General features: G+C 47.8%; 9 protein-coding genes and 1 non-coding gene across 10 annotated transcripts; 6 read left to right on the forward strand and 4 right to left on the reverse strand.

Annotated features, from left to right (window-relative positions):
* Positions 1-47: 47 nt before the first annotated feature.
* EDB82DRAFT_t226 lies at positions 48-142 on the reverse strand. The gene has a single exon. It is a non-coding gene; the product is annotated as a tRNA-Ile (tRNA).
* A 6,290-nt stretch (positions 143-6,432) lies between these two features.
* On the forward strand, positions 6,433-7,923 carry EDB82DRAFT_506064 (uncharacterized protein). The gene has a single exon (XM_025727321.2). It carries the CDS (start codon positions 6,762-6,764, stop codon positions 7,476-7,478), a length of 717 nt encoding a protein of 238 aa, XP_025581800.1. The 5' UTR covers positions 6,433-6,761; the 3' UTR covers positions 7,479-7,923.
* A 2,156-nt stretch (positions 7,924-10,079) lies between these two features.
* Positions 10,080-10,634, forward strand: EDB82DRAFT_506067 (uncharacterized protein). Its single transcript, XM_065608756.1, has 2 exons — positions 10,080-10,157; positions 10,223-10,634. The coding sequence occupies exons 1-2, from the start codon at positions 10,090-10,092 to the stop codon at positions 10,458-10,460; spliced, it is 306 nt and encodes a 101-aa protein (XP_065463947.1). The 5' UTR covers positions 10,080-10,089; the 3' UTR covers positions 10,461-10,634.
* A 594-nt stretch (positions 10,635-11,228) lies between these two features.
* Positions 11,229-12,419, forward strand: EDB82DRAFT_432791 (uncharacterized protein; the record flags this gene model as incomplete). The annotated part of the gene is made up of 1 exon (XM_025727324.1): positions 11,229-12,419. The coding sequence occupies one exon, from the start codon at positions 11,229-11,231 to the stop codon at positions 12,417-12,419; it is 1,191 nt and encodes a 396-aa protein (XP_025581802.1).
* A 388-nt stretch (positions 12,420-12,807) lies between these two features.
* EDB82DRAFT_506071 (uncharacterized protein) lies at positions 12,808-15,120 on the forward strand. The gene is made up of 4 exons (XM_065608757.1): positions 12,808-13,449; positions 13,504-13,931; positions 13,985-14,202; positions 14,252-15,120. Exons 1-4 carry the CDS (start codon positions 13,174-13,176, stop codon positions 14,956-14,958), a joined length of 1,629 nt encoding a protein of 542 aa, XP_065463948.1. The 5' UTR covers positions 12,808-13,173; the 3' UTR covers positions 14,959-15,120.
* A 114-nt stretch (positions 15,121-15,234) lies between these two features.
* Positions 15,235-16,196, forward strand: EDB82DRAFT_237270 (uncharacterized protein). Its single transcript, XM_025727326.2, has one exon. It carries the CDS (start codon positions 15,298-15,300, stop codon positions 16,144-16,146), a length of 849 nt encoding a protein of 282 aa, XP_025581804.1. The 5' UTR covers positions 15,235-15,297; the 3' UTR covers positions 16,147-16,196.
* Positions 16,197-17,665, reverse strand: EDB82DRAFT_237271 (uncharacterized protein). The gene has a single exon (XM_025727327.2). It carries the CDS (start codon positions 17,381-17,383, stop codon positions 16,247-16,249), a length of 1,137 nt encoding a protein of 378 aa, XP_025581805.1. The 5' UTR covers positions 17,384-17,665; the 3' UTR covers positions 16,197-16,246.
* Positions 17,666-17,947: 282 nt separating this feature from the next.
* EDB82DRAFT_546737 (uncharacterized protein) lies at positions 17,948-20,336 on the forward strand (the record flags this gene model as incomplete). The annotated part of the gene is made up of 8 exons (XM_025727328.2): positions 17,948-17,992; positions 18,042-18,644; positions 18,690-18,916; positions 18,973-19,098; positions 19,310-19,311; positions 19,547-19,783; positions 19,841-20,191; positions 20,251-20,336. The coding sequence occupies 8 exons, from the start codon at positions 17,948-17,950 to the stop codon at positions 20,334-20,336; spliced, it is 1,677 nt and encodes a 558-aa protein (XP_025581806.2).
* Positions 20,337-20,480: 144 nt separating this feature from the next.
* On the reverse strand, positions 20,481-21,975 carry EDB82DRAFT_526841 (uncharacterized protein; the record flags this gene model as incomplete). Its single annotated transcript, XM_025727330.1, has 4 exons — positions 20,481-20,740; positions 20,796-21,634; positions 21,703-21,860; positions 21,934-21,975. 4 exons carry the CDS (start codon positions 21,973-21,975, stop codon positions 20,481-20,483), a joined length of 1,299 nt encoding a protein of 432 aa, XP_025581808.1.
* Positions 21,976-22,476: 501 nt separating this feature from the next.
* Positions 22,477-27,069, reverse strand: EDB82DRAFT_237314 (SNF2 family N-terminal domain-containing protein). Its single transcript, XM_065607284.1, has 3 exons — positions 26,858-27,069; positions 22,818-26,789; positions 22,477-22,764 (listed from the first exon to the last, which is right to left on the reverse strand). The coding sequence occupies exons 1-3, from the start codon at positions 26,948-26,950 to the stop codon at positions 22,561-22,563; spliced, it is 4,269 nt and encodes a 1,422-aa protein (XP_065463949.1). The 5' UTR covers positions 26,951-27,069; the 3' UTR covers positions 22,477-22,560.
* Between the last annotated feature and the right edge of the window lie 750 nt (positions 27,070-27,819).

Here is a 27,819-nt window from a genome sequence, read left to right on the forward strand (position 1 = left end):
CCAAATCAACACGATAACAGTAAAACAAGAAAAGACAAAAAAGGTGGTGCCCCTAGCGAGGATTGAACTCGCGACCTCAGCATATCTCCAAAGAATCCTGGATATATAAGAGCTGCGTGATAAACCACTACACCATAGGGGCTTACGGCCGTCAGCCTTAAATTTGAGTATATAAGCCCCCCTCCGATCAAGCGGCAATGCTCAAAGTGTCGGAAACTGTTTAGGTTTTGGTAGGAATTACGAGCAGTGTAGTTTCTCGACCCTTTATATTAGCTTTGGGTGTCTATTACTATCCTATACTAAAGTTCCACCTTGATTTGTTTAGTTGATGTCGCATGACTCGCTTGACCTTCTAACCTAGAGGCGGGTGTGTACTGGAGAGTCTGTGTGTACGTAAAGGGAATGAGGTTTTGTTATATGATCAAAATAATCGATACAGGGCGATTATGTGTATTCTACTTAGGGTTGACGGTTCTACTAAGCGTTTCTCAAGACAGTGGATGTTGAGAGTTACACAACTTACAGACACCCAGCTCAAAAGGACTGCATCCTCAAATGATACTACGGGTCCTTACATTGGGCGAATGAGAGCAGCAAGAGATTACTAATTCTTACATTAACTACTGTAGGTATCTCATGTATCAGCCTCTCTCAACATCCATGCCACCTGCCCAGGCTTCGTCGACTTACACGACACATTCAGGTGAATAACTGGAGATCCGACATCATGACTGCAGACAAAAGACACTACATGCACATGGTTTCCTTCAATCAAGTTTCTTGTTATTTGAAGTGTTATATAAAGCATCTCCTAATTATACATGTAAGCAAAGTGCTGGTGGTGGCACAAATCCTCATCAAGGGTTGTTGCACCATCTAGACTATCGAAGGAAAGGCCGGTTCGAAAAGAGGGAGATATTGCCCATCATGTAAAGAATGGAGAAGCACCGAGTCATATGTAAGCACATATATTTTTTCGAATCCTACAGCTGGTATTGTGCAGGTCCAAACTCATGTGTAGCACTGTCGATTCATAGTTTGCAATACAAAACTTGACCAAGACAAACTATCCAGCGCAGTGAACTATATTGAATAAACGCAGAGGTAAGCTATAGACAGAGGTTATTTTCAAGCACATTTCTATCACTTAAATATTCTAAACAGTTTCCTTGTCATTACGAATCTTTCACATTTTGTAATGGCCTAGTAAAGCAATGCTTGTGCATGCAACCCAACATCTTACTCATATTCCAGTATATTGGTCACTATCATGCCATATATCTTATCATATTTACAGCTTATTCTTATAGACTTACTGTTAGTAAGATTGTCGTCGTCGGGTACTCAGTTTACTTTAACATCAATGTGTGTTGAAACCAGATAGTCTAATTTCTGTTGGTATAGTACCTAACCTATAGCAAGACGTACATCCCCATTTCCAGGCAACACTACCCTCCTTGGATGACAATTTGATATCAGCTTATTTTCAATTACGATATTGATGTGTTGTCCTCCGTTTGGTCCAAAAAGGACACATCATTCTATGCAGCTCTCTTCTCACGCTATCTGGCTATATATCCGATGCCAAGAGCAAGCGCATCAAGAGACGAGTTTGAGGAATAGCGTAGAGAACTAGCACACCAACGAGAAGGACCCCTATAATCGGCCTGATTGGATCAGATCTTCGATTCGAGCTGTCGAGGTTGGTGAGAAGCACGACTGCAATAGTGTCAGGTGTGTGTGGTGACTCTCAGGTAAGCACTGTTGCTCGTTCAAGAAATGCGACAGAAGAAACTTTGGCGTCATCTAATACCAATCACTTGGAAATGTTATTAGAAATAGAACCGGCACCGCAGTGACATCCATTGCTGGATGCTCAACGTTGTCGCTCTATCCATCGTCTAGCCGCCCAATCGCTGATGTTAGATCATTCGGAGTTTTGTAAAACTGCGAAAACACCATGTGTATGCATCACCAAACTTCTTGACCCATTAAACAAAGAAATTTTATTTTCCCCATTTGAGTATGTGTTTCGCATTTTTGAGTCGCTTTTGCGTCACTGAGGGTACCGATCTGAATGAAAGTCGCCTCGGAAGTTCTAGTGATAGACTAGACGGTTGGATCGGGAAATTTGGAAGATCGATGCATACCCTGAAGTGACGTAAATTCCCACAAAGCCAAGACTCGATGGCGAAGTGTGTGTATAGCAGATAGAGTTGGGAATTTTTGGCCCGCGATTACTGGGTATCAAGGCGAGATATGTGATCGATAGATGATCTCTTTCCAGACGAGGAAAACGAGAGCGCATGGCTTTGGGTTCGACGACGTAGTTTCGTGGCGTTATGAACTCGCGTGCCTGACAACGCACGGCTGTGGTGTTGTTTTTTGTGGTCTGCTTTGTAATTTTGTCTTTTTTACAAATGACATGGTCAACTTGATTCGAATATTCACGTCATCAATCTATTTGAGTTGAGGGACGACGGGTTGGCATGTGCCGAGCCGTCCGTATCAAGCTTCCGCGAGTTTGTTTTTGAAGGTATCGATGCGATATCCTGACAAATTGAAAGCTAGCACGGGTTGAGCTTCAACTACGTCAATGAAACGGAATTTGCGGCTTTATGTCAAACTGCGATAAATGAGCATGAATGAATGCGACGGATCCTTCGGGGCTAGGAAATAAACGTGGGATATCTCTGCTCGCTTCCCCACGTTTTGCCGGCAGATCGGCCATTATGAAGTTCCGTGGGTTCTTGCTGTGATGTGACTCTTTCTACCGAGTCGGAGTCGAGTCGATCAGAGAGATAACTAGATCTCTGATCAGCGGGTGTGTGAATGGAAGTGGAAGGATTCGCTCGGGTCGGTAACGGAGACTTGTAAGATCCGAATGCGAAAAACCTCCGCAAGAGTCACCAGGAAATGGAAGCCTTCCTCAAAAGATGAATGCGCAAAGGCGTATATACATGTTGTGATTTTGAAAATTATCAATGTCGCGTCATCGAAATCATGATACAACCCACCGTGAGAAATGGTAAATAAAAGAAACTCGAATGGTAGCCTGTAGAAGCTTCTCACTCATCAGTAATTATCGATCGCATTAGGAATCAAGGTGTAAAAAAACAGGCAGTGTTCCGAGATAAGTGGGTAGACAGTTCATAAAGACACCCCCCGATAGAAGCTAGAAAACCTTCGGCCGAGAAGAAGACGCAAGAAACCAAGAACCGACTGACAAAGCAGATTAAGGGACCACCCGCTAAAACAACCCAATTTGGTAACCTCACCAAAGTTAACGCCAAATCTTAACACCGGCTTACGCCTATTCTTGAACGTGAGCCTGACTGAGCCTGAACCTGAGATAAAAAGTACGCTGTGCTTTAATTATAGCGGGCGCTGGCTGACGGGCTTTTGGCGCGGTGAATGTACGATACAACTCACCAATCTCCGCTATTTCAAGATGCGATGCTGACTGTACTGTGGACAACCTTAACCAGAGCGGTCAAAAGGGGAGAAGTGAGTTACGGTCTGCGTGTCACCTATTTACAGCCTACGTGCACAGTAATAAGCGGACTTTGGCTTGCTGTGTTAAACCCTTTTGAGAATACGTTACGGTATGGCTTGATGACTCAAAATGGTATCAATTCAATCCTCAAATTCCCACCTAGGGTTCTCATGCAGACGGTCGAAGCCGATGGACGCAATATTGAGCCCTTCTCTTCAACCTCTTGTGCATGGCCCGCTGGGCTGAAGAACATGAATCAAAGGAATCTTGCATCCAATAAATGGCGTTCGGGCTGTCAGGAACGGTTCGGGAATCTCCCAGCCCAAGGAGAAGAAAAAGAAGAAGAAAAAAAGACCCATTATTCAAGAAGTACCGCCGAGCAGGCCGTTCTGATCTGATTAGCGAGTTACGAGTACCGTAGAATGGGTAGCCACTCTTGGTGATGGAAGCGAAAAAAAGAACGAAAAATACAAGAATATCCACAAAAAAGAAAAAGCGGAGTTTCAGAAGAGACGAAGTAGAGAAGAAAAAAAAAGGTGACTCTTGTGTCAATACCAATCCCGTGTAAAAACCGTGCCTGCGGAGACACACCCAGAAGTGTTAGCTCGGTGAACTCGGGAATCCGCACTGATGATTCGGCAATAACGTGGACATTATCCTCTTGTCAAGTAAGGTAAGATTCGGCATCAACTTGAACCGATTGACAAAGCCGCGTATCCGAGTCGGCTGAGTTTTGGCTGCCATCACGAATATTGACTATTGCGGGTAGTCGGATCATATCGTGAAAAGTTACTTACTCTACCAACACGGCACTTGCAGAACTGAACAAGGATGTGGAAACAGGCTTCAATTGCGTGCCTGGAAACTAACGCAGCATTGAGAGATGCCTAACGATTACCCGTAGAGACAGGCAGTCGTCAAAGACAAATGGCCCAGCAACGCCGATGGGATCGTGGGATAATTCCTTATGCGACGAAAGCGGAATTAAGTTGCCTGGTTACTGACAGCTTCAGAATCTTCATAGCAACCTGATAAGCCACGACGGTGTTGACTGTAGCAAAAAGCCTGGCTGTGTAAGCTTGACTTGTTATCATTTGGGTTGAGGAACATGACGGCGATCAATCGCCAACCATTGGTCCGTACGTACAAAGCATAACTCGGTGTTTAGCTCAAACCCGGTGCATACAGCGAGGAGGAGGTCAACTTCACCTCAGCCCTACAAATTACAAGTGATACGTACGTTCACACGTATTAAGATGTGGCCCGCGGACTGCGCCATGACCCCGGATACTGTGAGCTATCAGTGGTTGCTCGCTCTCGCTTTGCTATCCCTTTTGCAGGAATATTGACAGGCTTGGCTAATGACAGCTTGACAAGCGATCGAGGCGGAGTTAGGCTTCAGCAAGGGTACATGATGCGAAGCGAATAGGGGATACACAATGCGGAGGTTATAAGTCGGCCGCTGTGTGAAACTGCCCTACATTAAAAGGGTGCACACTGTAATATTATCGTGAGCTTGGCTCTGCCCAGTGGTCAATTCATAAGCGTTGGTTTTATTTCTTAGTGTTTACTGTGATGTGATGCGATATGTGATTTGACATGCCTAGATACTAGTGTAGGGGGGGGCCTCAGCAATTAGTAAAGGTAGGTATTTGAGTTCACATTTTTGGGAGGTCATCCTCCTTGTCATCGTGACAGGAACGGGGATCAGGTTTTGAATAGATGGGACGGACGGCTAGCAAGCACAAGCACAAACACAGGCACAGGACGCAGGGGAATGTCTTGAATTAGGAATTGATGGACTCTACGGATATCAACATTGCTGTTTGGTTTTTTTGATATTGTTGCCGAGCCTGCAAAAGAAAAGAGTCATCCAGTAGCTATCCCAAGTAGGAAATTCATTGATTTATCGTGCAAAAAGAGTCACCGCCGTGTCGGAGTCTGTCAAGCTCTAAACACCGACAGGGCGTAATAACGACAACGACTCATCAACGATTAAACTTTACGGTTTGTACTGGGGTGCTGAGAAATCGCACCTGCGTTAGGTCTAAATGTAAGCCTCCATCTCGCTGTAGGGAACATTTCAGAAGGGCGATGCTTGTAAATCCGCCCTCGGAGCTAAGAGGACATGTACGAACAAACAAGTCTGATTGGGTAGAATGACACACTAAGGCACAGGGTTGCTAATCAACCACCTACTGCGATTATGAATCATTTTACGCCAGCCATGTGTGAGATTGTCTGCTATTCAGTAGGTATGCTTACAGCGCTTCAATTTGAGTTGTGCTGAGTTGGCTTTTGGTTCGGTGTTTGGAATTGCGCCATTCGTTCGATTGATTGAGAAGAACGAGTCCATCGCTTGAGGCTATGGTCAATCGAATTGGAAGGCTGGTATCAGAAGACACGGAAGTTGCAGTCACTGAGACAGCGTCGTCTCCAGAACATGGAAGAAACCCAGGATAAGAAAAAAGAAAACCTCAAAAACCTAGGATAAAGGCATAACGCGACTCCATTTCGGGTACACTTTGCGTGAGAGGTACCTGGTCTGACCCCGTAATCTGGCGGCCTGACCGAAGTACCCAAGGCCGAGCATTGACATGGGCTCTCCGCAAGGTCCGCCAGGTCGGGGCCGGAGACGATGAGATACGTGTTCTGCACATGGCAGTGGATAGAGAGACCATGTGAGAATCTAGGTACCGTTAGAGTCGGTGGTTTCTAAGCTTTCGCGGCTTCGCGGTGACCAAGAGTCATCCGCTCACCCACACCATAACCTCATCCTTGTCAACCGATCACTAAGCCACACCCCCCTTTGAGTCCATACCCCTGTCAGGACATTTCTCGCACTCCTCGGGTCCGCGTGTGCAAAGTCCGCCAAGCGGCGTGTCGGGCATAACTGGTAATCCCCATGGCCCACGCCCTTGGAAGCTTGAGACAAGGTGAAAAGTCCGTAAAGGATCAACTCGAGTTAAAAGATTCGCTTCCCCCCCTTCCAAGATCCATCTCGTCTCCCATCATTAACAGCAACAACAACGACAGTTAACCAAAGATTTACAAGATCATCACATCTTCTCCACAGTCTTGGCTTTTACAGTCTGTTTCATCTTATCTACTACCAAGGACTCATAGTACTAGTCCCTTATCACACAATCTATCAAGCCATTGTCACCACCGAACACACCCCGGCCGCTAATTCAAGCCTGCCGCAATCGGGATCGTTGCCTTGACTCACAACATACATATATACACCCTGGATCCTCTACTCACAATGTCGACAACTACAACTTCTTCTCTTCGCCAGTCCACACTCAAGAAGAACATGTCCGTCACACAAACTTACTACCTTGCTCACAAGGCTCGGGCCAAGCTCTCTCGAGAGGCTGCCCAGCCTGACCACGACCTTCGCCTTCTCGTCGGTCACGCCAACCTCCTCGACTCTCTGATGCTTGAGCTTGCCGATGCCGAGCGTGAACAAGAACGCTGGTTCAACCAGTCCGTCCGAGGAGCCAATAACACCCAACAAGAACGACGAGTGCAGTGGGCCGATGAGGTCGTCCAGGAGGAGGATGAGGATGACTACGACTCCGACTCTTCTGACTCTGACGACTACGACTCTGACGATGAGGACATCGAGATGTCCAACACTCCCTCTCTTCCCACCAAGGCCATGAGCCCCCGAATCAGCCACATCGAGATCGAAGACGACATGGAGGAGGATGACCTCGAGGAGGACTACGCTCAGCTCGAGCTTGTCCGAACACCTTCCCACTCCAGCTCACCACCCGAGCTTGTTGATCACGACTCAGACTCTTCCGACGAGGACTCAATGCCCCCATCGCCTCCTCAAGCAATCCTCACATTCAACGAGAAGGACGCCAAGAAGCAATCGCAACAACAACAAGAATCCAACTCACTCTACGAAGAGGAGTACTACCTTCCACCTCGCAGTCCCGCGAGGCTTGTGTCGGCCATCTCGGTCTACTAAAGCAAGGGGTTTTACTCTGACTCTGCGTCTTATGAATGAATTGTGATTTTCTTTAGCGACTTGTTTTATACACAAAGCGATATGGCGGGCATTACACTGGCGTTTTTTGTTATACAAAGGGATACCACAACGGGATTTTGGGATACAGCAAAAAAAGCCTTTTTTTTTTTATCATATTTAAAGGATACGACTTTTACGGATTTTCACCACTCTACCACTATTGAAGGAATAAAGAAAGACAGAATTGTACCAGGCAATGAGGAATTGGATCACATCATGGTTAGGTGCCGCTCCCACTAGAAGGTTGAGTGGCAACCGATCAGATAGATAGTTCAAAAACAGACTTTTAATTAAGTCTAAAAACAAATGATAAAACATTCAAAAACAATCTCTTCATCTTGACAAACTGTGAATCTCATGCTTTTTTGGTATCGTAACATTAACATTAACCTCGGGCCAGGAATTTCCCATAGTGGCCGGCATTGACGCCATATCATTACTGTCCGGCCACCGATAGTCACCGGGATTCCTTATCAGCGGCGAAAACTCTTGACCATTTGTTTATCGGGATCGGGCTCAACCCAAGGCCGATCGAAGGGGGGAGTGTTTCTTGTCTTGTCTCTGGACCAACAAGCGGCACAGAATCAAAGGCGTGCAACACTAGACCAACACCCTTGGCGAATGATTCATCAGCGAGGCCCGCTCCATCATGAAAACTCAAGTTCAAGTCTTTGACAAGACCTTGACGTCCCACCCATCAGGGTCAAGGTCAAGAAGATGGCGAATCACGACTCGTACACGATTCATATTGGGACACAACGGTTGGAAGTTTTGTCAGCGGAAATACAAGTCCTTCTTCTTTCCACACTCCGCATGTATGACTGGGCTCTCTTAGAACTTGGTTATGACAAAGTCCGATTGTTTCGGAGCTTACAAAGAAAGAAAAGCCCTAATGGTAAAATCAATATTCTAGAAAGAAATGGCTGGCAACGTCAACGCCAGGGCGCAAAAAAGACCAAGGTCGTGACCCAAATTGGCAAAAAGAAAAGAAGAAGGAAGGCAATAAGATTAGACATGGCGAAACCGCCGTCATTTCGCTCATGTCCGCCTTTTTGGCCCTTTGCTTTGCTTTTGCGCTGCCGTTGCCTCCCCGACTTTGTTAGGTCTTGGCGGAGTCGTCAGAGCATTTTCAATCCATGCCCAACAATTGATATTTTACATGAGATTTTGCTTGGCCTTTTTTTGCACATGCTTGGATTTGAAGCACTAACTTAGTAGTTCATGATTCTTTCTTCTCCACCATGCGCTGCATCGAGCCGGTAAATGGAGTCAAAAACTGGATCTAAAGTGGGAAGAGGCTGAAAATTTCTTTTTAGAAAGAGAACGATTATACTCTGTATGTAAATCGTGAATCACAAACCAGGATTGGCCCCATCACATAATAAAAAGTCCTAAGGGGCGTGGGTTGGATGGATGACTTGGATGGATTCACAAAACTCCGCTTTCACATTTCAATTTAATTGTTTAAAAAAACTCTTTACGATGGGACGTGACTCCATTCGTTTGTTAGACTGGGCAGAGACAGACACAGACCGACCCAATATGGGTTCCTTCGTGTCTGTCTGGATGGATCATAATGGATCAGGATCAAAGCGGGACGGCACAGAGAAGCACAAAGGACATGAAGTTTCTTTTTCATTCGTCTCAATCCTCCCGACGATAGACACGTTTCCAAGTCAATGTCCACTAGGGAGTGTTTATTGCCATCTTGGCTTTTCCTTAGCCTTTCCGGCCCCATAATCCCAGGCACATACTCTTCATACACCTGTCTTACCGTAACTATCATGCAAGGGCATGTTTGTTGGCGTTGCTGAAGGGTGAATTGGCTACTGACCGCTTGGGCGTGTCGCTGCTCACCGATGGGCTGACCTGGCAGCGCAGCGCAGACAACAGCCGCCCCCAGAAGCAATGGGACCTGGCCCGGTACACATTTTCTAGACGGAGCTGGGGAAACGGAACGTATGCGCCTAGTCGAGTAGCCCTAGTTAAGTGTCCAGCCAGCCCCTACACCACAGATATTACTTTGGTGTAGATGGGCTCGACAGAGACGATTGTAAAGGGCGGTAAAGGGTGAATTGTCAAACTTCATGCCTAAGCGAACTTGTCTAGTAGGTTTTGTTGGCAATCGTTTTTACTATGATTTTATGCATAGCTCCTTTCTCAACAACTACTGCCATATCTGATTTGATATTCGTGTTCGGAAGTCAACCAGTGCCAGTTAAGCTAAAAGTAGATCTTTTCTAGGGTTGAAGGGGGGTTGGGAGATGAATACGAAAACTGGGGTTGATGAGATTCTAGATGTGATCTGTGTTCCTGTGATCATAAGATTGATAAGGCCATAGCCCCCTGTTTTTTTGGTTATCGATGTGGTATACGCGTACATACCGATGAAGCAGGTGCTCTATAGATAGTAGTACTATGCCCCTGGACTTGTGCTTCTAGTGTCTAGGCACGAATAATGATATTAATCGAACGATGATGAGTTGGTAGAAACTCGTAACATACGCGCAAGCAATAATTATGCCGATTATTCATAGATCCATTGTATTGCATGCATTGCATTGTTATCCATGGGGCTGGGGCTATGCTGTGTTGTGTTGCGTGTTCACTGTATCAGATCTGTAACTTGATGCGCAAGCCTAGGTTCTCCAGTATAATGCTAGGTTCAGTATAATGCTACTTACCTTATCGATAAAATCGACACAAGGTCCGATACGGTATCACGGACGTCGTATCGGCCGGTCCTCCAATTGTTCAGGTCGGGTCATGAGACCTTTCATGACCCACAAGCTTCCGCGTTCTCCCCCCCGAGTACCCGACCATACCCGGGTCCGGATATCGGACACCAGGAACGAGTCAAAGAGAAGCCTCATTGGCTCGTCAGTACTGATACGCTACAGCTACAGGGGTTTCGGGTGTTGAAGAACGAAAGCAACTAAAAGTCTGGGGAAGTTGGGCCTGTGTGACCGAGGCGGACATGTTTCTTTTCTTACCGAGGGGTTCTTGGCACAGAGGACTTTGTTTACCGGGAACAAGCATGATAAGTAAGTCTACAGTAGTTCAGTGAAGCCGTCAATGCCGACGCCTTGAATATGCCGAATAGAGGGTAGGGGTCTGCTGATCGTATAGTTAGTTGCACACTCTATCTATCTATCTCTCGGTGTGAGCTGCTGACCTCTACTCCGCGGATACGGCGAGTAATGGGCTACTCTAATCAAGTCTGCATGGTCACATTCATAATGCGGAGAGGCATTGTCTAAGCACTATCTCTTGGCTGGTTCAAGCGTCGATATTTGTCTACATTTTAGTCCTTCTAGTCAGCATAAACACATAGTAGAGAGTGGTCTTGTTGGTTGTTGATGCTGACAACCATAGCGGTCCTTCACCTCCTCTTCCGTGTGGCCGGGAATAGCAAGATGATAACAAACTCTTCCGCCTAATAAGCTTTGGGAGTTTTGGATGATGCAAGTGTAGATCTTGGGTCTGTTCTGCTTCTAAAGCCTCCGAAACTCCGAAGTCCGCGGATCTTATTGAGTGTAAGTCATCCGGGCGGGCTCAGAAGAAACGTGCACGGACCATATCTCTGTCGGTACGTCATTATGTAACTTTTCGCAAATCAATTCAAGGCTCTCTTCAGTGTAGAAACGGGTTGAGATTCTTATTATAACCCGCTCGCTCACTCTTGTCAAGATGCGAATTTTCCCGCGGAGGATCCTGACTCATAGTCAGCCAGGCATATCATTATGTCGCAGTGGTAATCGGCTACATCGGCGACAATTCGCGACTTTGCTTTCCCCTCCACCTCCGCCTGCTTCGGGATTCACGGCTTTGACATCACGACGACTCATATCCGTTACTGGACCCGATTCGGCAAAGTTCCTACAGGGAATCATCACTGCGAATGTGACGACAAAAGATGGATTGCCGAGGACTGATGGTTTCTATGGGGCTTTCTTGACTGCTACAGGCAGAGTCTTGTACGATGTCTTTGTCTATCCTAACCATAACTTTCCGGGGTTCTCATCCGAAGACCCGGCATATTTGATTGAGGTTGACGCAGGCCACGCGCAGACGCTGGCTAAGCACATCAAGCGTTATAAGCTCAGAGCGAAGCTCACAGTGCGTTTACTGGGTGAGGACGAAGCGTCTGTTTGGCATGCTTGGGATGACTCAAATGCTGTGAACTGGGATTTAATCGTCAAGTCGACAAACCTGTCTCTACAAGATCCACGAGCACCAGGATTGGGATACCGACTCTTGCAACTGGACCAGAACACGCCGCAAGCCGACCTTGAAAAGACCACCGAGGAAGCTTACACAATACGACGCTATCTTAGTGGCATTCCCGAAGGACAAGATGAGATCTCGAAAGAGCATGCTCTTCCACAGGAAACAAATATGGATATCATGCACGGTATTGACTTCCACAAGGGTTGTTATGTCGGCCAGGAACTCACAATTCGCACAAGACACCGCGGTGTAGTTCGCAAGCGAATTCTGCCATGTGTAGTCTACGAGAAGGAACATGCACCCCCAACAACACTGCAATACCACGCCGACGGCGCAGCCTCATCTCTCGAAAGCGTGACCGCGGACATGATACCGCGGGACACAAGCATTGGACGGTTCGAGAAGCGAGGACGCAGCGCTGGCAAGTGGCTCAAGGGCGTGGGCAACATTGGACTTGGGTTGTGTCGTCTGGAGAACATGACTGACGTTACACTGCCGGGCGATGCGGCATCAGGGGCATTCAACCCCGAGGACGAGTTCGTGCTGGATTGGGGCGAGAAGGAGGACCGAAATAGAGTCAAGGTTAAGGCCTTTGTACCGGATTGGTTGAGGAAGGGGCTTGATGCTGAGAATTCAAGGCATCAAAAGTAGAGTATGACAGGTATGGATCCGTGCTGTACTATATTGTATCATTGTAAAATATATCTTGAAGAAGAATTTTATATCTATATGACAGTACCTGTACCAAGGCGCAGCCATACACAGCCGATTTACAAACAATGATAGGATTTCCGGGCGATATACTGTCATTGATGAGGATTTAATGTAGCCTTTCTGAAATATTGTGGCTATGCCATATGTTTTGCATGTGTCAGGTCAGAGTAGAGCGATTATTAACAAGGCTCCCAAACCATAAGCAATCAGCCCTATGACAACGGCTGAAAAGTCGCTATATTTTCCCCTATGCAGGTTGTCAGCAATAGGCTGAGCCAGCCCCCAACTATGCCATATTTCTTTCTGCCTGCAACACGAGGGCCAAAGCAAACAAGTTCATTCGCGGAATGCAGAGCGAATATATGTGACCCGAGTTATGTTTACCCAATTGAATGTAAGAAATACGACTGCAAGCTTATTATTTAGCCTTGGATCGTCGCTCAGAAAAGTGTTTAATCTCGTAAAACCTCCGTCAGCCCTGTCATGTTGTGACGGAGAACAGGGGGAAGTCTTGGCCTGTCGCTTAATTAATCTCATGAATGGTAAAAGGCTTCAAAGCTGACATTTGACGCCTCTGTAATGCATTTCTGAATCCTCATAGCCGTTTCTCTCATTTTCTAATATTTAAAAAGCCATATATAGCCTGCAAGTTGTCGCGGAACCAACTGTTCTTCTCTTATTGACTGCCATTATGACTACAGAACCCATCCCAAAAACGGTCAAGCGATTGATTGCTTGTTGTGATGGAACGTGGATGGACAGTGACAAAGGATACGAAGAGCCTGGATTGTTCGAGAAAGAGGGCTCTCTTCAAACCCCTTCCAACGTCACACGTATCTCGCGTTGCTTTGAAAAGAGATGCAATGATGGAAAGCTACAGGTTGTCAACTACGAGTCAGGAGTTGGCACAGGTAGCAATAGGCTCGACAGTATCACTGGAGGTGCTTTCGGACAGGGTCTTGCTGAGGTATGTATGAACTCGACAAAGAAATGGATAATGTTAACTAAACTTTGCCCACAGCGCATGAGGGAAACATATTCTTTTATATGTTCCAACTATATGGATGGCGACGAAATCATCCTTGTTGGATTCTCAAGAGGTGCATTTACAGTCCGCTCTGTGGCTGGCATGATAGGCAACCTCGGTCTTCTTACTCGTGAAGGCGTCGAGTTCTTCTATCCCATTTTCAAGGATATGCAACATTGGATGGACGACGATTACGAAGACCCATTCCCTAACATCCCTTTTCCTGACAAACCAAAAGGAAAAGATGCTGCCGACAAGTACAGAGCTCGCTTGGAGCAACTCGGCTATACTCGCGTGAAACGCGACCAAGGAGACGAGATTATCACAATCAAAGCAGTTTGTGTTTGGGATACTGTTGGTAGTCTTGGAATCCCCAAGATTGCCTGGTTGGATAAACTCGGAATCCGTATTGACAATGACGAATAAGTCTCCCCCTTTCCTAGGTATACCAAGCCAAGACTGACTAGCTTAGCACGTTTAAGTGGCATGACACAAATCTATCAGACAGAATAGAGCACGCTTTCCAAGCTCTTGCCCTGGATGAGACTCGTCCACCCTTTCAACCAGCAGTATGGGAGAGACTCCCCGAGAACCGATATACAACGGATCTGAGGCAGGTCTGGTTCCCTGGTAACCACGGTAATATTGGTGGTGGATGGGAGGATCAAGGCATTGCTAACTGCACACTTGCCTGTACGTTTCTTCAACATGCCATATCAAATCTATGCTAATCAAGTATTAGGGATGATGGACCAATTGGCTTCTATTGGCGTCGAGTTTGATCTGCCTTCTCTAGAGCGCTGCTTCGTGCAAAATGTCAAGTACTATCACAAGACTCCCTCAAAACTAAGCATCAAATCGAGGAAGAAGAAGCAGAAGCAGAAATCACGCCAATGGGCAATGAATCCAATCTACGAGAACAACCGCCCATTCAGGCCTTGGGGACTTGGATCAATCAACAAGTCACCAGGTATTCTCTATAGACTTTCTGGTCAGACTATTCGCACACCGGGTCTATACAGACCAACCGACCGCAGATCAAAATCCGACAAGTCAAGATATCTTCTGGACACGAACGAGCGCATACATAGCTCAGTGAGAGTTCGGCTTGCTTGTAAAGGACTCAGCCTCGATGATGAGCATGTCTGGGACTGCCCAGCGTTACTAGGGAAGTGGAAACTGAAGCGAACGCGGGAGAAATTCAACGATCCAGTACCACAGGAGCCGGGCTGGTGTCCACATTCTGCAAAAGATAACATGGGTCATCCCAATGACTGGTCAAAAGGAAGATGGGTATGGGAGTATATCGGGAGCGAGAAGAATGGCCCGACTGATAAGAGGCAACGGGTCATGGTTGAGGAACCGCTAGGACCTTATGAGCGATACTTGCTCAGCTTGTCGGCAGGAACTCCGAATGTTTATCATTTTGCAGACACTGTTGACTTTTAGAGATGTAGTAAGCACCCAAGAGGTGGATATAAGACATGATGGCAGCTGGGTCAAGAGACAAGAGTCTAGAAGGCCAACTCCCCCAACAAGAGATACACATTTAATTAATAATTTTGACGAGATTACATATGTAATTTTAACGTCGCTCATTTTCTATGCCATTATTCAATAGAATTCGTCTGGATACTAATGCTACAAACTGTAAAGCGCAAAGTCACGTGCTTTCGTGATGCGACAAGAAGTTCAAGCTTGAACCAGAAACCTAGAATCTTTAAATTCTTCTCCCCTCGCTCTCTCCGGTTACCATACACGAGCCACCCAGAAAATACAGGACCCAACATGTCGGATTCCAAATCAGCCGACCTGCTGCAATATGCACAGGAATATGCCTCCAAAGATGAAGACCTCTACGAACTTCTCGGCGTCGATGCCCTCACACCCAAAGAGGAGATTCACCGCGCTTGGAGAAAGCGCTCTCTAAAGTATCACCCCGACAAAGCAGGCGATAAATTCGACCCAGAAGTATGGGAAAAGTTCGAACGTGCCCGCGACATCCTTTCCGACCCCGGGGCGCGCGGTGCCTACGACGGCGCCATCAAGGCCGCCCTCCTACGGAAACAAGAGCGCGAAGCTATGGATCAGAAGCGCAAGGCTCTAGTCGACGATCTTGAAGCTCGAGAAAACGCTTGGAAGGTTCAGCGAGAAGAAAAGGAGCAACGGGAGAAGGATGAGATAGAGAAGGAAAGGGCACGACTTGTCGAACAAAGGCGTCTGCGCGAAGAGGAGGAACAGCGTCAAGCTTCTGCTGCGCAAGAAGTCGAGGATCTTGCTGAAGCAAAGAGACGTCTGAAGGAAAAGAAGGAGAAGAAGAAGCAGGATGAGGCGAGGGAGAAGTTTCTGCGTAAGTCGCGAATGGCCGCAGAGGCTACAGATGGAAAGCCAGCACCTGGCCCAGTCAACGGTGCCATAAACGTGCCAGGAGATTACTCGGTGGATTTTGGCACGGAACAGAAACTTTACTGGGAATTAGTCTGTGACAAGCTGCGTGCGGTTCAGGCCGTCAAAAACCTGCAAAAGAATCAAGCAACGCCGGCAGAGTACCAACAAGCAGAGCAAGGCCTACTCGAAGCAAAGACGAGGATTCACCAGGCTGAAGTGCGATTTGCTGAGCAGGCATCTATATCATGATTTGGGGCGCTTTATGGAAAACGAATTGGAGTTAGGTCGGTAGCATTGTCCATACGCTACTCAGGCGTTTCTATCTTGTGCTAATACCATGCATTTAGAATCATGATTCACTGTCAAGTCGCAATATCTTGACTGCGTTCATTCCCATGACGTTCTTACAGTCCTCCGTGCCTTGTCCAACTGCACGAGCAACAGCCTCCGCGTTCAGGCTCACGCTCTCCCATTCGCCTTGCTCGTCACTTGTAAGAGGCGGAAAGAAAGGGTGATCGGTGCCAAACATGAGTCTATCCGCGCCACTGGCCTGGATGGCTGCTTTGAGGCCAACATCCGAGTAAATGACGGCGTCAAGATATATCTGCTCTTTTAATACGTCCCACACTGTTCGACGGCCCTTGGAAAGTTTTCCTTCCCGGAGAAACTGCCCGTCATGCATAATGCAGCTTTCGATTCTGCCGGCAAGGAAAGGAAGTGTCCCGCCACTGTGGGCAAGGATCATGCGCAGCTCTGGCACTTTGTCAAAGACTCCTGCTAGGTACATCCTAGCAACAGCGATGGTTGTCTCCATGGGAAAGCCAAGAGCCAAGGGAAGGACATGGCCATATTCGGCGCTCGCCCGAGGACCCCAGACATCGTTCGGGAGACCGTAGTGAGGGTGTAGAAACACTGTCAAATCCGCTCGGGCAAGAGCCTCGAAAATGGGGAGAAGGTCAGGATCGTCCAAGCCCTTGCCAAGTCCTGATGTGCCTAGGATAACTCCTCTGCAATACTTAAGTGTTGGGAGATACTTTATCGATTCGAGAATGGTATCCAAGTTTGCTGTCAAAGGTAGGGTGCCGAAGAAGAAGAGCCTTCCTGGGTGCTCGCCGCACATGCGCGAGAACTCTTGGTTGACAGACTCTGCTATCGATCCGGACTCTGAAGGGTCCAGGAAGTCTAGCCATGGATTCGCTAGGGATATGACAGATATGTCAATCTTGTGCGTATCCATGAAGTGCACCTTTTGCGCAAGCGACGCATAGTGAGATGTCAGAGGTCGACCAGGAGGCTTCGCGTCAGGATCTCGTGTCGCTTCCTCCAAAGCCTTGACTTCAGCCTCTAGTAGGATGAGCCTAGGATCGGATGCTTGAGGAAACTTGCGAACGAGAGGGATGTTGGAACGGGATTCCAGTATTTGAATGTAAGAGGGGGGATACATATGCGTGTGGATATCAACCACGCGTGCTGAAGAGGACGACATGGTGCTTAGATGAATGACACGAGAGGCTGACTATACTGGAACTGAGGGTGTTGAAACCTAGAAGAGATTCTTATGAGTGAATGTGTAAAGAAGGTAACCAGGATACTACCTCCTCAATGTGCTGTCTACCTCTGGCGGGACAAGCCGTGGCACAGCTTCAGGACACCCTCACTATCTCGCGGGACAAGCCGCAACGTTGCAGATCAACAGGTTGCGTTGCCCAACTTGAGGAACGCGCATGAATTACCCCGCATTCATGATTGTTATCAATATCGCTTCACAGCTTGATTATGTAGTCTACGCCGTATCGTTTATACAGCTTATCGGCGGCAGTTGGGGTGTGATACAACGGCTGCAGGTAAAGCGCCACGCTTATCAGCTCATGCCAGAAGCATTATCTGGTGTTTGTATATAACTGGAAGGTGCCGTTGTTGTGCGGCGAAGCAATAGCTCTCTATAACATGACTTTGCATTGAATGCTGTGATTCTCTAGGAGATTTCAGCTGGTTTCTTTTCTTTAATAAATCAAAAACTCTAGACAACTTGTGTTATCCAACTTATACCATGGCCTCGGATCTTGCTGTGAGCAAAGAGGGTCTCTCAATTCCCGTATGTCAAGCTTAGGTCTTAAGAATTCTTACCATTAATCCATCCAAAGCTTATTGATTTCTCTCGATTCCTTGCTGGAACCCCTTCGGAACGGAACGACACTGCAAATGCCATTCTCGAAGGCTTCAAGACCGCTGGCTTCATCTACCTCAAGAACCATCCCATAGCCCCAAAAGACTTGCAGCATGCATTTGACATGTCCGCGGGCTGGTTTGAACAACCTCTCGAGTCCAAGCTGAAAGTTGTTTGGACCACACCAGAAGCCAATCGAGGCTACTCAGCTCCCGGCAGAGAGAAAGTCAGCCAACTCACTGACCTGGCCGACGTTGAGAAGATACGCGCTGCTTTGCCAGACATAAAAGAGAGTCTTGAGATTGGCCGCGAAAACGAAGCTGGACACCCGAACCATTGGCTTGAAGAGAGTGGTGGTCTTGTGGGTTTCCGAAAGGACATGCTCGGGTTCTTTGAGCAGTGTCGCCAGTTGCATGTTGAGGTCATGAAAGCCATCGCTGTTGGTATGGGCCTTGACGATGGTTTCTTTGATAGTTTCGTTGATGTCGGGGATAATACGCTGCGGTTATTGCACTATCCTTCTGTCCAGTCTAATGTTTTCAAGATGAATCCGGGCACTGTCAGAGCTGGAGAACACAGTGTAAGTGGCTATCCTATAACCAAGCTCAGGTTATTAACAGACTAGGACTATGGTTCGATCACTCTCCTATTCCAAGACGCTCGAGGTGGACTACAAGTAAAAAGCCCGACGGGTCAATTCGTCGATGCAACTCCTATCGAAGGTACCGTGGTCGTCAATGCTGGCGATCTACTCGCCAGATGGAGCAATGATATGATCAAGAGTACTATTCACAGAGTTGTCGAGCCACCACAGAAGGAGGCAGAATCTTATCCTCCGCGCTACAGCATTGCGTAAGTAACCGATCAGCACATGACTAATCTTGGGGTCTGGACTAATCCGAGGGCAGATACTTTTGTAATCCCAACTTCAAGAGTTTCATCGAGGCTATTCCGGGAACTTTTGAGACGGAGAAGGACAAGAAGTATGGTGGCATCAATAGTGGTGACTATCTTGTCCAGAGATTGACTGCTACGTACTGATGTAGAAATAAATTCGACGTATTTGATTGGTTCCAGAAATGAAATGATTAGTTTTTATATGCCTGTAGATCAACTTGACCTAGAGATGACTTGTTGGGATATGCATCATGAGCAACCCTGGCTTGACCACTCTGACTATCTCTTATACAAGTGTTATTACTTACAGTATGTTCTGTATTCAGGTACCGACGTACCTGAATACAGTGGTAAATCCCCTATCCCCGTCCCTACCCCCACCAAAACCACTGACAGGAGCACGTTAAACCCAATGGGGAAGCTAGCTACATCCAAAGTAAAATGGTCTCCTCAACATCTATTCTCCCATCTTGAATATCTGTACATATACAAAACTTCAACCTCTTTTCCAATCGTCTGGCCTTTCAATCCAACTGGTCCCTTCGTAGTCTCCATCTATTCAATCGCTACTTCAGAACTCTACAGCAATGGCCGCCAACGCTGCTGCTACTACTAAGCGGCCCCTGAAACCAGCTTCAACCGCTAACAAGGCCTATCTGATCTTCTACAACTTTGTCTCAGCTGTTCTATGGTCCGCTGTGCTTGGTCGTACTGTTATGCTTCTCGGCCTTCATGGCCCTGAGTATGTTTATCCCAATGTTGGCGAATTCACAAAGTGGACGCAGACTTTGGCTGGCTTGGAAGTATTGCACTCTCTGCTCGGTACGATCTATCTCTCTAAAACCAGAATATTATACTAACATGTATACTTCTTATCAGGCGTCGTTCGCGCTCCTCTCTTCACAACGCTCATGCAAGTCTCGTCTCGCTTCCTCCTCGTCTGGGCCGTCGTCGACGTCTTCCCCTTCCTCGCCCTCTCGCCTTTCTACTCGTCCATGCTCATCGCTTGGTCCGTCACCGAGATCATCCGATACTCCTTCTTCGCCCTCACGCTTTCCGGTTTCCAGCCCAAGTTCCTTACTTGGTTGCGATACAACACCTTCTTCGTGCTCTACCCTGTTGGTATCTTCAGCGAGTGCTGGCTCATCTGGTTGGCCACCGCGCCTGCGGGCCACCTCAATGAGCTGTACAAGTTTGCTCTGCAGGCTATTTTGGCTATCTACGTTCCTGGTTAGTTTTGAAAAAAAAAAAAAAAATGGGTGTTGAAGCTTGAAACTGACTTTATATAGGATCGTATGTCTTGTACTCTCACATGATGACCCAGAGGCGCAAGGTTATGCGCAACATGAAGGCTCAGGGTCAGAAGGCCCAATAAACAAAAGTCACCGGCAATATAAAGATGGACCTTAAAACGTGACCGATTTACTGTTCATTGGGATAAATGATACGGGCCATTTATCTGGTCCAGTAATACATAGAGTCTAGGGGAGCCGTTTATCAAATAGAAAAAGAAAACATGTTAAAGGATCTCCTGAATGCCTGCATCTTTAGTAGCAGGGTTGTCCTCGGACCAAGGGTTATTCTCATGCGAAGGCTTTTCCTCATGTAAAGACTTTTCCACATGTAAAGGCCTTTCTTCAGGTGCTGGTGCCTCTTTCAGAAGCAGTGGTTCTTCAGCACTTGTCTGGTACCAACTGTTCTGCAACCAATCGTAAATGAGTTGGGTGGCATCTTGGGTCAGCTTGTTGTATCCTGGGTTCTCTTCTGGAGTAAACATATCTGAATGTGTGCATTAGTACATAAACCAACTCTTCATATCTGATGTGCAACTCACTCATGTGTGCCCCGGCCTCATCTTTCGCCTTGTCATTGATGGCTTCCTTCCATACTCCCCCAGGCTGTTTCTTAGGAAGATTGCAAAATGTCCGGTCTTGACCCAAAACTGTTCCAACAAGGTTGACCTCCTTTGATGGCGCCGCCTTTCCGAGACGAGTGTACAGATTCGCAAAACCTACGTCTAGCTCCTCCCGCAACTGGAGGAGGCACGACACACGTTTGCGAAGCTCTTCTCCCCTGGCAAGGCATCCCACGAACTCCAGATGTGAAGATGCCCAGGACCATCCCTCGCCCAGTTGATCACGGTTCAGCCATGCAGCTGCACCTCCGGCAGCCACAGCGCCAGCAGCGCCAGCATACATGGCCATTTTACCCCATTTCTGCCACTGACTGCCACCAGATGCTGAGGGAGCTGGTAGAGCCCCAGCTGTCTTTGGGAGGGCTGGGGTTGTTGTGGGTGATGCAGCTTGTTTAGCACCCCAGAGTGATGCACCAAGTCCGCTAAGCTGCGAGATGGCGCCAAAAGCTTGCGAAGCGGTTTGATACTGGTCCTCAGCACCATGTGCCACCACACCGGGAGAAATACCCAGGTAAGGAGTATCAAAGGCGAGAACACCCTGGATGTAGGGAAACATGAGCGTGTTGAAACTAGGTGACTCGGATTTTTGAATGCCGTCTTCGGTGTAGATGGGCTTCTCAGAGGCCAGGCCGATAAGCATCTCAGCCGCCACGATGCCGCCCATGGAGTGGCCGATGAGAATGGTGCGCACTGAAGGCTCTATCGTTGGCGATGGCGTACCAGCTGCGACCTCCATGTCGATGACCTTGTCCTGCAGCCTACAAACGATTCCATTAATCGATATTGCCTTGACTCTAGATAGCAAGCAAGATGAGTGAATACATACCAGTCACGAAAACGGCTTACGCAGCTGCCCAAATCCCCACGAGTCTCATATTTGGGATAAACGATCGACTCAACTTTGACCTTTGGCAGAGCCTCCCTCACTAAGTCACTCAGGTCCTGGGTAAACTGGTAGTCAACACCGAAAGTGTCTTCGCCGCCCTTGACCAGCGTTAGTTTAAGCTGATTACGACTCGGAAGAGGATAATGCGGGGAAGGGGCAGACATGACACACCTTGAAGCCATGAATAAAACAAAGAAGCAATGTCTTCTTCATCTTTAAGCCCTTCCCATCTAACCCGATGTAGCAAAAAAGGGAGATATTGCTTGAAGGTTTATGCTTGTTTGTGTTGGGAAGATGTGACAAATAAGGATATGTTTGAGTTGAGTTGGCAAAGGCTACACTCAAGACACATGACTTTATGTAACTGAAACTGTCAAACATTTTGGCTTAAACATCTATGGCTACAATGATTTACTTCATTCATAATCACCATAGAGCTGTTGCCGATTATTCCACCAGATGAAAGTGACAACATGTCAAGCTTCTATTAAAATACATCTTACTAATTTATCTAAATATGTAATGCAGTTTCGCCGTCCCTTGCAGGCTCGACGCATTCCAAAGTCCAAAGCAGTTCTTTGGAAAACCCATCAAAGAGCTCCGATTCATGCATCTTTATGGTGGTATTGAATCTCCCCTTCTGCCCTCGACCGCATATTTGTTTATTGACACCTGTCCTGCCCAACGCCATTGCATATATCATCAAACAATCGCCCCAAACGGCGATGCAACTTTAGAGGTCGTTTTGTGACCCTTTTTGGGGATTAAGGGCACTGAGCTTTCTCAATATCACGTCCTTCATTCTTCGTCACTCTGTGCGGCAGTGCTACCGCCGTTCGCTTCTTTTGCGCTATTTGAAATCAACTTGATGCGAGTGCCACTGGGTTGAGGTGTGCCGCCGCTGCCAGAGGGCGCCACTGAACTGTCCTTGCCCCCTTCTTCAAGTTCTTGAAGTTCAGGGTGCCCTGCCAGCTCCTCTTGGTACTTGGAGTTGAAGAATTCCTGCATATAGTTAGGCATTGTGACAAGTGTAAACGGGACAAGGGGTCACTTACGTTCATGATCTTAGCATCCTGATACAGAATGCTTCCATCCTCGTTGTACGTTTGGCAGTTGCGGATCATCAGTTCGATGTCTTTCCGCAGCCCGCTCAACGAGGTGTACTCTTCCTTTTTGATTCGGGTCTGAATCTGGTTCATACAAATAGGATTCTGGATGATGAGATAGTAGTCGGCATAGTCGCGTTTAGGGGGCAATTTGATAAAGGGTCCAATGATGAGACGCTTGCCGGGATCCGACTCGTCATCTTCTGGGGGTTCAATATCATCCACCTCCAGTGTCATTAGACCATCATAAAGGCTGCGAAGACTCTTCTGTAGCACTTCTCGCTGATGAGCTGGAATTCGTGACTCAAGGCTAACCTTGCTAGGTCGACCTTGAGGTCCACGTCGCTTCTTAGCAGGCGGCTCATCGTTGCCATCCTCAGCCTTGCGCTTCTCGTTCTTGCTACCTGGTTTGCGCCCTCGTTTCTTCGGTGTCTCGATCTCGATCTCGATCTCCTCAGTGCTTGCTCTACTGCCAGAAGGCGACTCATCCATCGAGTTGAGGATTGCGGATTTCTTTAACCTGTTGTTGTCGCGCCTGTCCCTGCGGGCTTGTTTGCGAGCAGCAGCCGCTTCAGGAGAGTCATCGTCGTCGTCCACTGCCATCAGCCATTGCTCTTCAGTGAGACCGTCGTCGTATTTGACCTTAGTGCGTTCGCGAGCACCGCGACCCAGTATGACCTCCTCAGTCTCCTCGTCCATAGGGTTGCCTTCGTTCAAATAAATCTCGGGCAATTCATCCTCACCCATCAGTCGAGCCTTGGTGCCTGGTCCAGTACCGTAAGGTGAGGTCCTCATTCGTTCCTCGTCGAGCTTTTGAAAGACCGTTATCTCGTCATCGCTACGTGCCAACAACATGTTGAGCTCTTCGTCCTCCATTTCATCCTGTTCACCCGATTCGGCCATGTCAGCTGTCTCCAGCAGGGTTCGAAGCATGGCATCACGATCTGTTTCTGATGACTTGTTGTCAAAACGACCAGCCTGAATAACCTTTCCATCCATATCCAACTTGAATCGTGCTCGTTCAAGAATCTTCTCTTCGACTGAGTTGGAGCTGATAAGTCGTAAGATTCGGACTTCGTTCTTTTGACCAATACGATGGGCACGATCCTGAGCCTGCAGATCTTGGTGAGGATTCCAATCGGAATCATAGATGATGACTGTATCAGCCGTTTGCAAGTTGAGACCCAATCCACCCGCACGGGTCGAAAGCAGGAATATAAAGTACTTGGAGTTTGGGGCATTGAACTCCCTGAGCAAGTCGGAACGCTCGTCGGATTTGGTCGTACCATCCAATCGAAGATACTCCATTCGCCTGTATCGGAGGTAGTCCTCCATGATGTCCATGATGGCAGTCATTTGGAAGAACATGAGGACACGATGGCCAGTTGCTTCGTACTTGGGAAGAATCCTATCCAGCAGCTCAAATTTACCGGCTGTTCGCCACAACAGATCATTGCTGATGTTGAGAGGGTTCATGACATTCTCAACAACGTCAAACACAAATGGATGGTTACAAAGCTTTCGCAGCTGCATAATCATGTTGCTGAGACCACGAGCACCCGTCTTGCCACCCTTGCCGTCACTAACGACAAGCTTGTTATGTGTAACCATCTGCTTGTAGAGCTTGGATTGAAGTGCAGAGAATTTGCACTTGATAACCTTTTCTGTCTTGTCGGGAAGATCTTTCTCGACATCCTTCTTCAGACGACGCAGAAGGAAGGGTCGCAGAACCTTGTGAAGACGCCTGATGACAAGAATCTGCTCTTCTTCCGTGAGTTCCATCTTATCCTGTCCACCTGTGTTGGCAAAGGGGGTGTTGAACCATTCATCAAAAGTTGTTGCTGACTTGAAGATGTTTGGCAAGACAAAGTTAAGCATGGCCCACAGTTCTGACAGATTGTTTTGCAATGGTGTACCAGTAAGAATAAGTCGGAAACGGGTGTGGTAGTACTGCTGAATGGTATAGCTCAGCTTAGAGTTGGAGTTCTTCATTCGGTGACCTTCGTCAATAATCATGTGGAACCACTTAATCTTGCTGAGAATAGGTCGGTCCTTGATGATGTATTCGTAGGTTGTGAGCAGAACCTGGAATCCGCCTTGTCGGATCTTATCCTGTTGTAGCTTACGGGTATTGGGGGGTCCCTTGTAAACAATGCGGTTTATGGAAGGTGCCCATCGCTCAAACTCCAGGTTCCAGTTGGTCAGTGTACTGAGAGGCACAATGACGAGATAGGGGCCTGGCTGCTGTTTTCGCTCAATCAAATAGGTAATTAGACTGATGGTTTGAATCGTCTTTCCGAGACCCATTTCATCAGCCAAGATACCGTTGAGGTTGTTGTTGTACAGCGAAATCATCCACTGCAGACCCTTGACCTGATACTCCTTGAGCTTACCGCCGACGAGCATGTCAGCTTGTCCAGTAACCTCCTCACGAACACGATGTGCCACAGCATAATAGTCGATCTTCTTGTTGCTCTCGTCGTCCTCGTCATAGTCGCTGTTGTCTTCCACAGGCAGCTCCTCGCCATCGCCATATCGCTCGGCGGCCTGGCGCTGCTGTGCTTTGACGGAAGAGGCAAGTTGGTGCAAGAAACCGTCGGTCTGCTTGAGCAAGTGTGTGATACGGGTATCCTTGGCCTGGTCAAGAAGCTTGAGGTACGCCTCTTCATCGTTAGCCTTGAGGGCTTGCAGACGTTGCTTGGCCGTTCTCTCAATACGCTTCTGCTCTTCCTTTTCAATGTTGAAGTGTTGCTGGTACATGAGACGAGACAACTTATGTGATTTGGTGCGTTGAGAGGAAGCCGATTCCTGGATCTCTTTTCGGTGGCTGGTGATGGCATGGAGGAAGTCAGTGTGCTTCTTCTTCTCACGGTTCTCCCGGGCGTCACGTTGCTGTTTCTCAAGCTTCTCTGTGATGCGAGCTTCACGGACATTTTGCTTCTTCATTCGGCGATAGCTGGATCGGTTGGTTGTCATTGCGAGATTATCATAATGCATCATTTGTCGCCCGATCTTATCCCGAAGTGCTCGCTGCTTAGCGTACAAAGCAATGCTCTTCATCTCGATAATCGCCTTGCGTTTGAGAGAGTCATCAGCCTCCAGGTTTTCCTTGGAGGAATCCCAATGAGCCAGATCACCAGGTAGGTTCTTCAACTCAGCATAGCGCTGTCTCATCCTGTTCGAAACAACGACTTCTCGCTCATATCGCAAGTGATCGAAATCAATGCCTGTAGGAAAGACACCAGGAATGAACCATCTGTTCTTTCGCTGCGAGTGGTCAAAGTATTTGATCTCAGGACGAATCATGCTTGTGCCATATGGAGATTTCACTGTCTTGAAGACGTGCGCCTTGGGAATTTCTGAGCTATCATCTTCGGTTGAAGCTTCGGGTCCATTTTGCGCGTCTTTGGGATCAGAATCGGTTTTTGAAGCTTGTGCTGCTTGAGCAGTTTCGGCAATGGCCGCTTGCCTGCGCTGACGCTGGTTGAAGATGGCTTGTTGCAACTGTAGCGATACTCCAGCATTCTTTCCAAGTAGTTTAAACGCATGGATTTGCTGTCGCAAGAGCCCTAGTTGTTGTTGGGTGAAGTGATTCGAAGATGAGCCGGTCGAAGGTGAGGCGCCAGCAGAAACTGGAGTGGAGGAACTCTGGGTCGGCATTGCGGATGCGTTGAGTGTGTTAGACGCAGGCTGAGCCGCTTGTGGTGAGCTTTGCTGGAGAGGTCGGCCAGGCATTATACCATTGGCAGACGCACCATTGGTCGCGTTTTGCATCTGCTGCTTTTGCTGTTGTTGTTGCATAAACTGCTGCTGGTTACGTCGCATGTTGTGCTGTTGTTGGAAGCTCATCAGGAACTGTGAAGCCTTGATGTATTCGGGATCCGTCGGTGGAACGCCCTGTTCCTTCATCTGCTTAAGTTTCTACAGGATGCATCAGCACGGGGAATCAAAGTCGAAAGATCTGACAGCGTAATTGAAGAAAGCCATACCCTAAAAACTTCTTCCGCCTGCTGCTTAGTCGCGCCAGTGGGCATTGGCGCGCCAGGATGCTGAACCGCGGGGGATGCATGCACCGAGGCCATGGTGAGGTTACCTGTGCCGCGAAGCCCTGTGACAGTTGAGTGGAATGATTAGATTGAGCAGTCACAGCTACCTATATCGCATATCGTGGAGGTATAGGCGATAGTTGTCGCGCGTGGTATAGCAAGCTTGATTGTCGCGAAAACGAGAGTGAAGCGTAATAGTAAAACAGGGGCGAGAATGAACGCGTCGAAATCGAAATTGAAAAACCAATGGTTTGGAAACCTCAAGAAGGCGTCGTCAAAAAGTAGGCGACACGTCGTGAATAGCGCGTGGGACAGCTGTGGTGTGGACCGCAACCTCCAAATTGGAAACGCGGCTAGATGGGTTGGTTGCTGGAGGCACGAGATGGAAACTCGAAGTTCCAAAGAAAGGTTGGATATTGAAGGAAAAGTATGCGATGTGGCAACACGGCGCGTTGGGAACCGGTACAAAAGACCAAAGTTGTGTGCAAATCGCGTGCAACACGGATTTGGTGGTTTCTCGAGATGAGAGCCGATGGTTTGAAATGGCCCTGGCGATTTTTTGGATGCGCGCGCTCGCCGGTTGATGATGGGGAGTGGTGAAGGCACAGCTGGACAAGATGCGGCGTGACGGTTGGTGCAGTTCTGAGTCGCTCCGTCACAGTATTTTTCAGCACGACCCCCCTGCAAAAGGCAACCGCGACCGTATTTCATGCAAAGGCGCCTGAGGCAGCCATATATATGTATTAAGTAATCAGGAATCCACTGTCCCAATTGGTTAACTAAAACTACATGCACGTGATATCCTTGAACGCCCCATGGCATGTTCTCAGAACAGGCGTTTTGGGAGTGCAACAATGCGAGACCGAAATAGCGAATAAACACCTGTACTTGAATGGTGTCGTTCG

Source organism: Fusarium venenatum (genome assembly GCF_020744135.1).
Source record: "Fusarium venenatum strain MPI-CAGE-CH-0201 chromosome Unknown EDB82scaffold_3, whole genome shotgun sequence".
Taxonomy (NCBI): Eukaryota; Fungi; Ascomycota; class Sordariomycetes; order Hypocreales; family Nectriaceae; genus Fusarium; species Fusarium venenatum.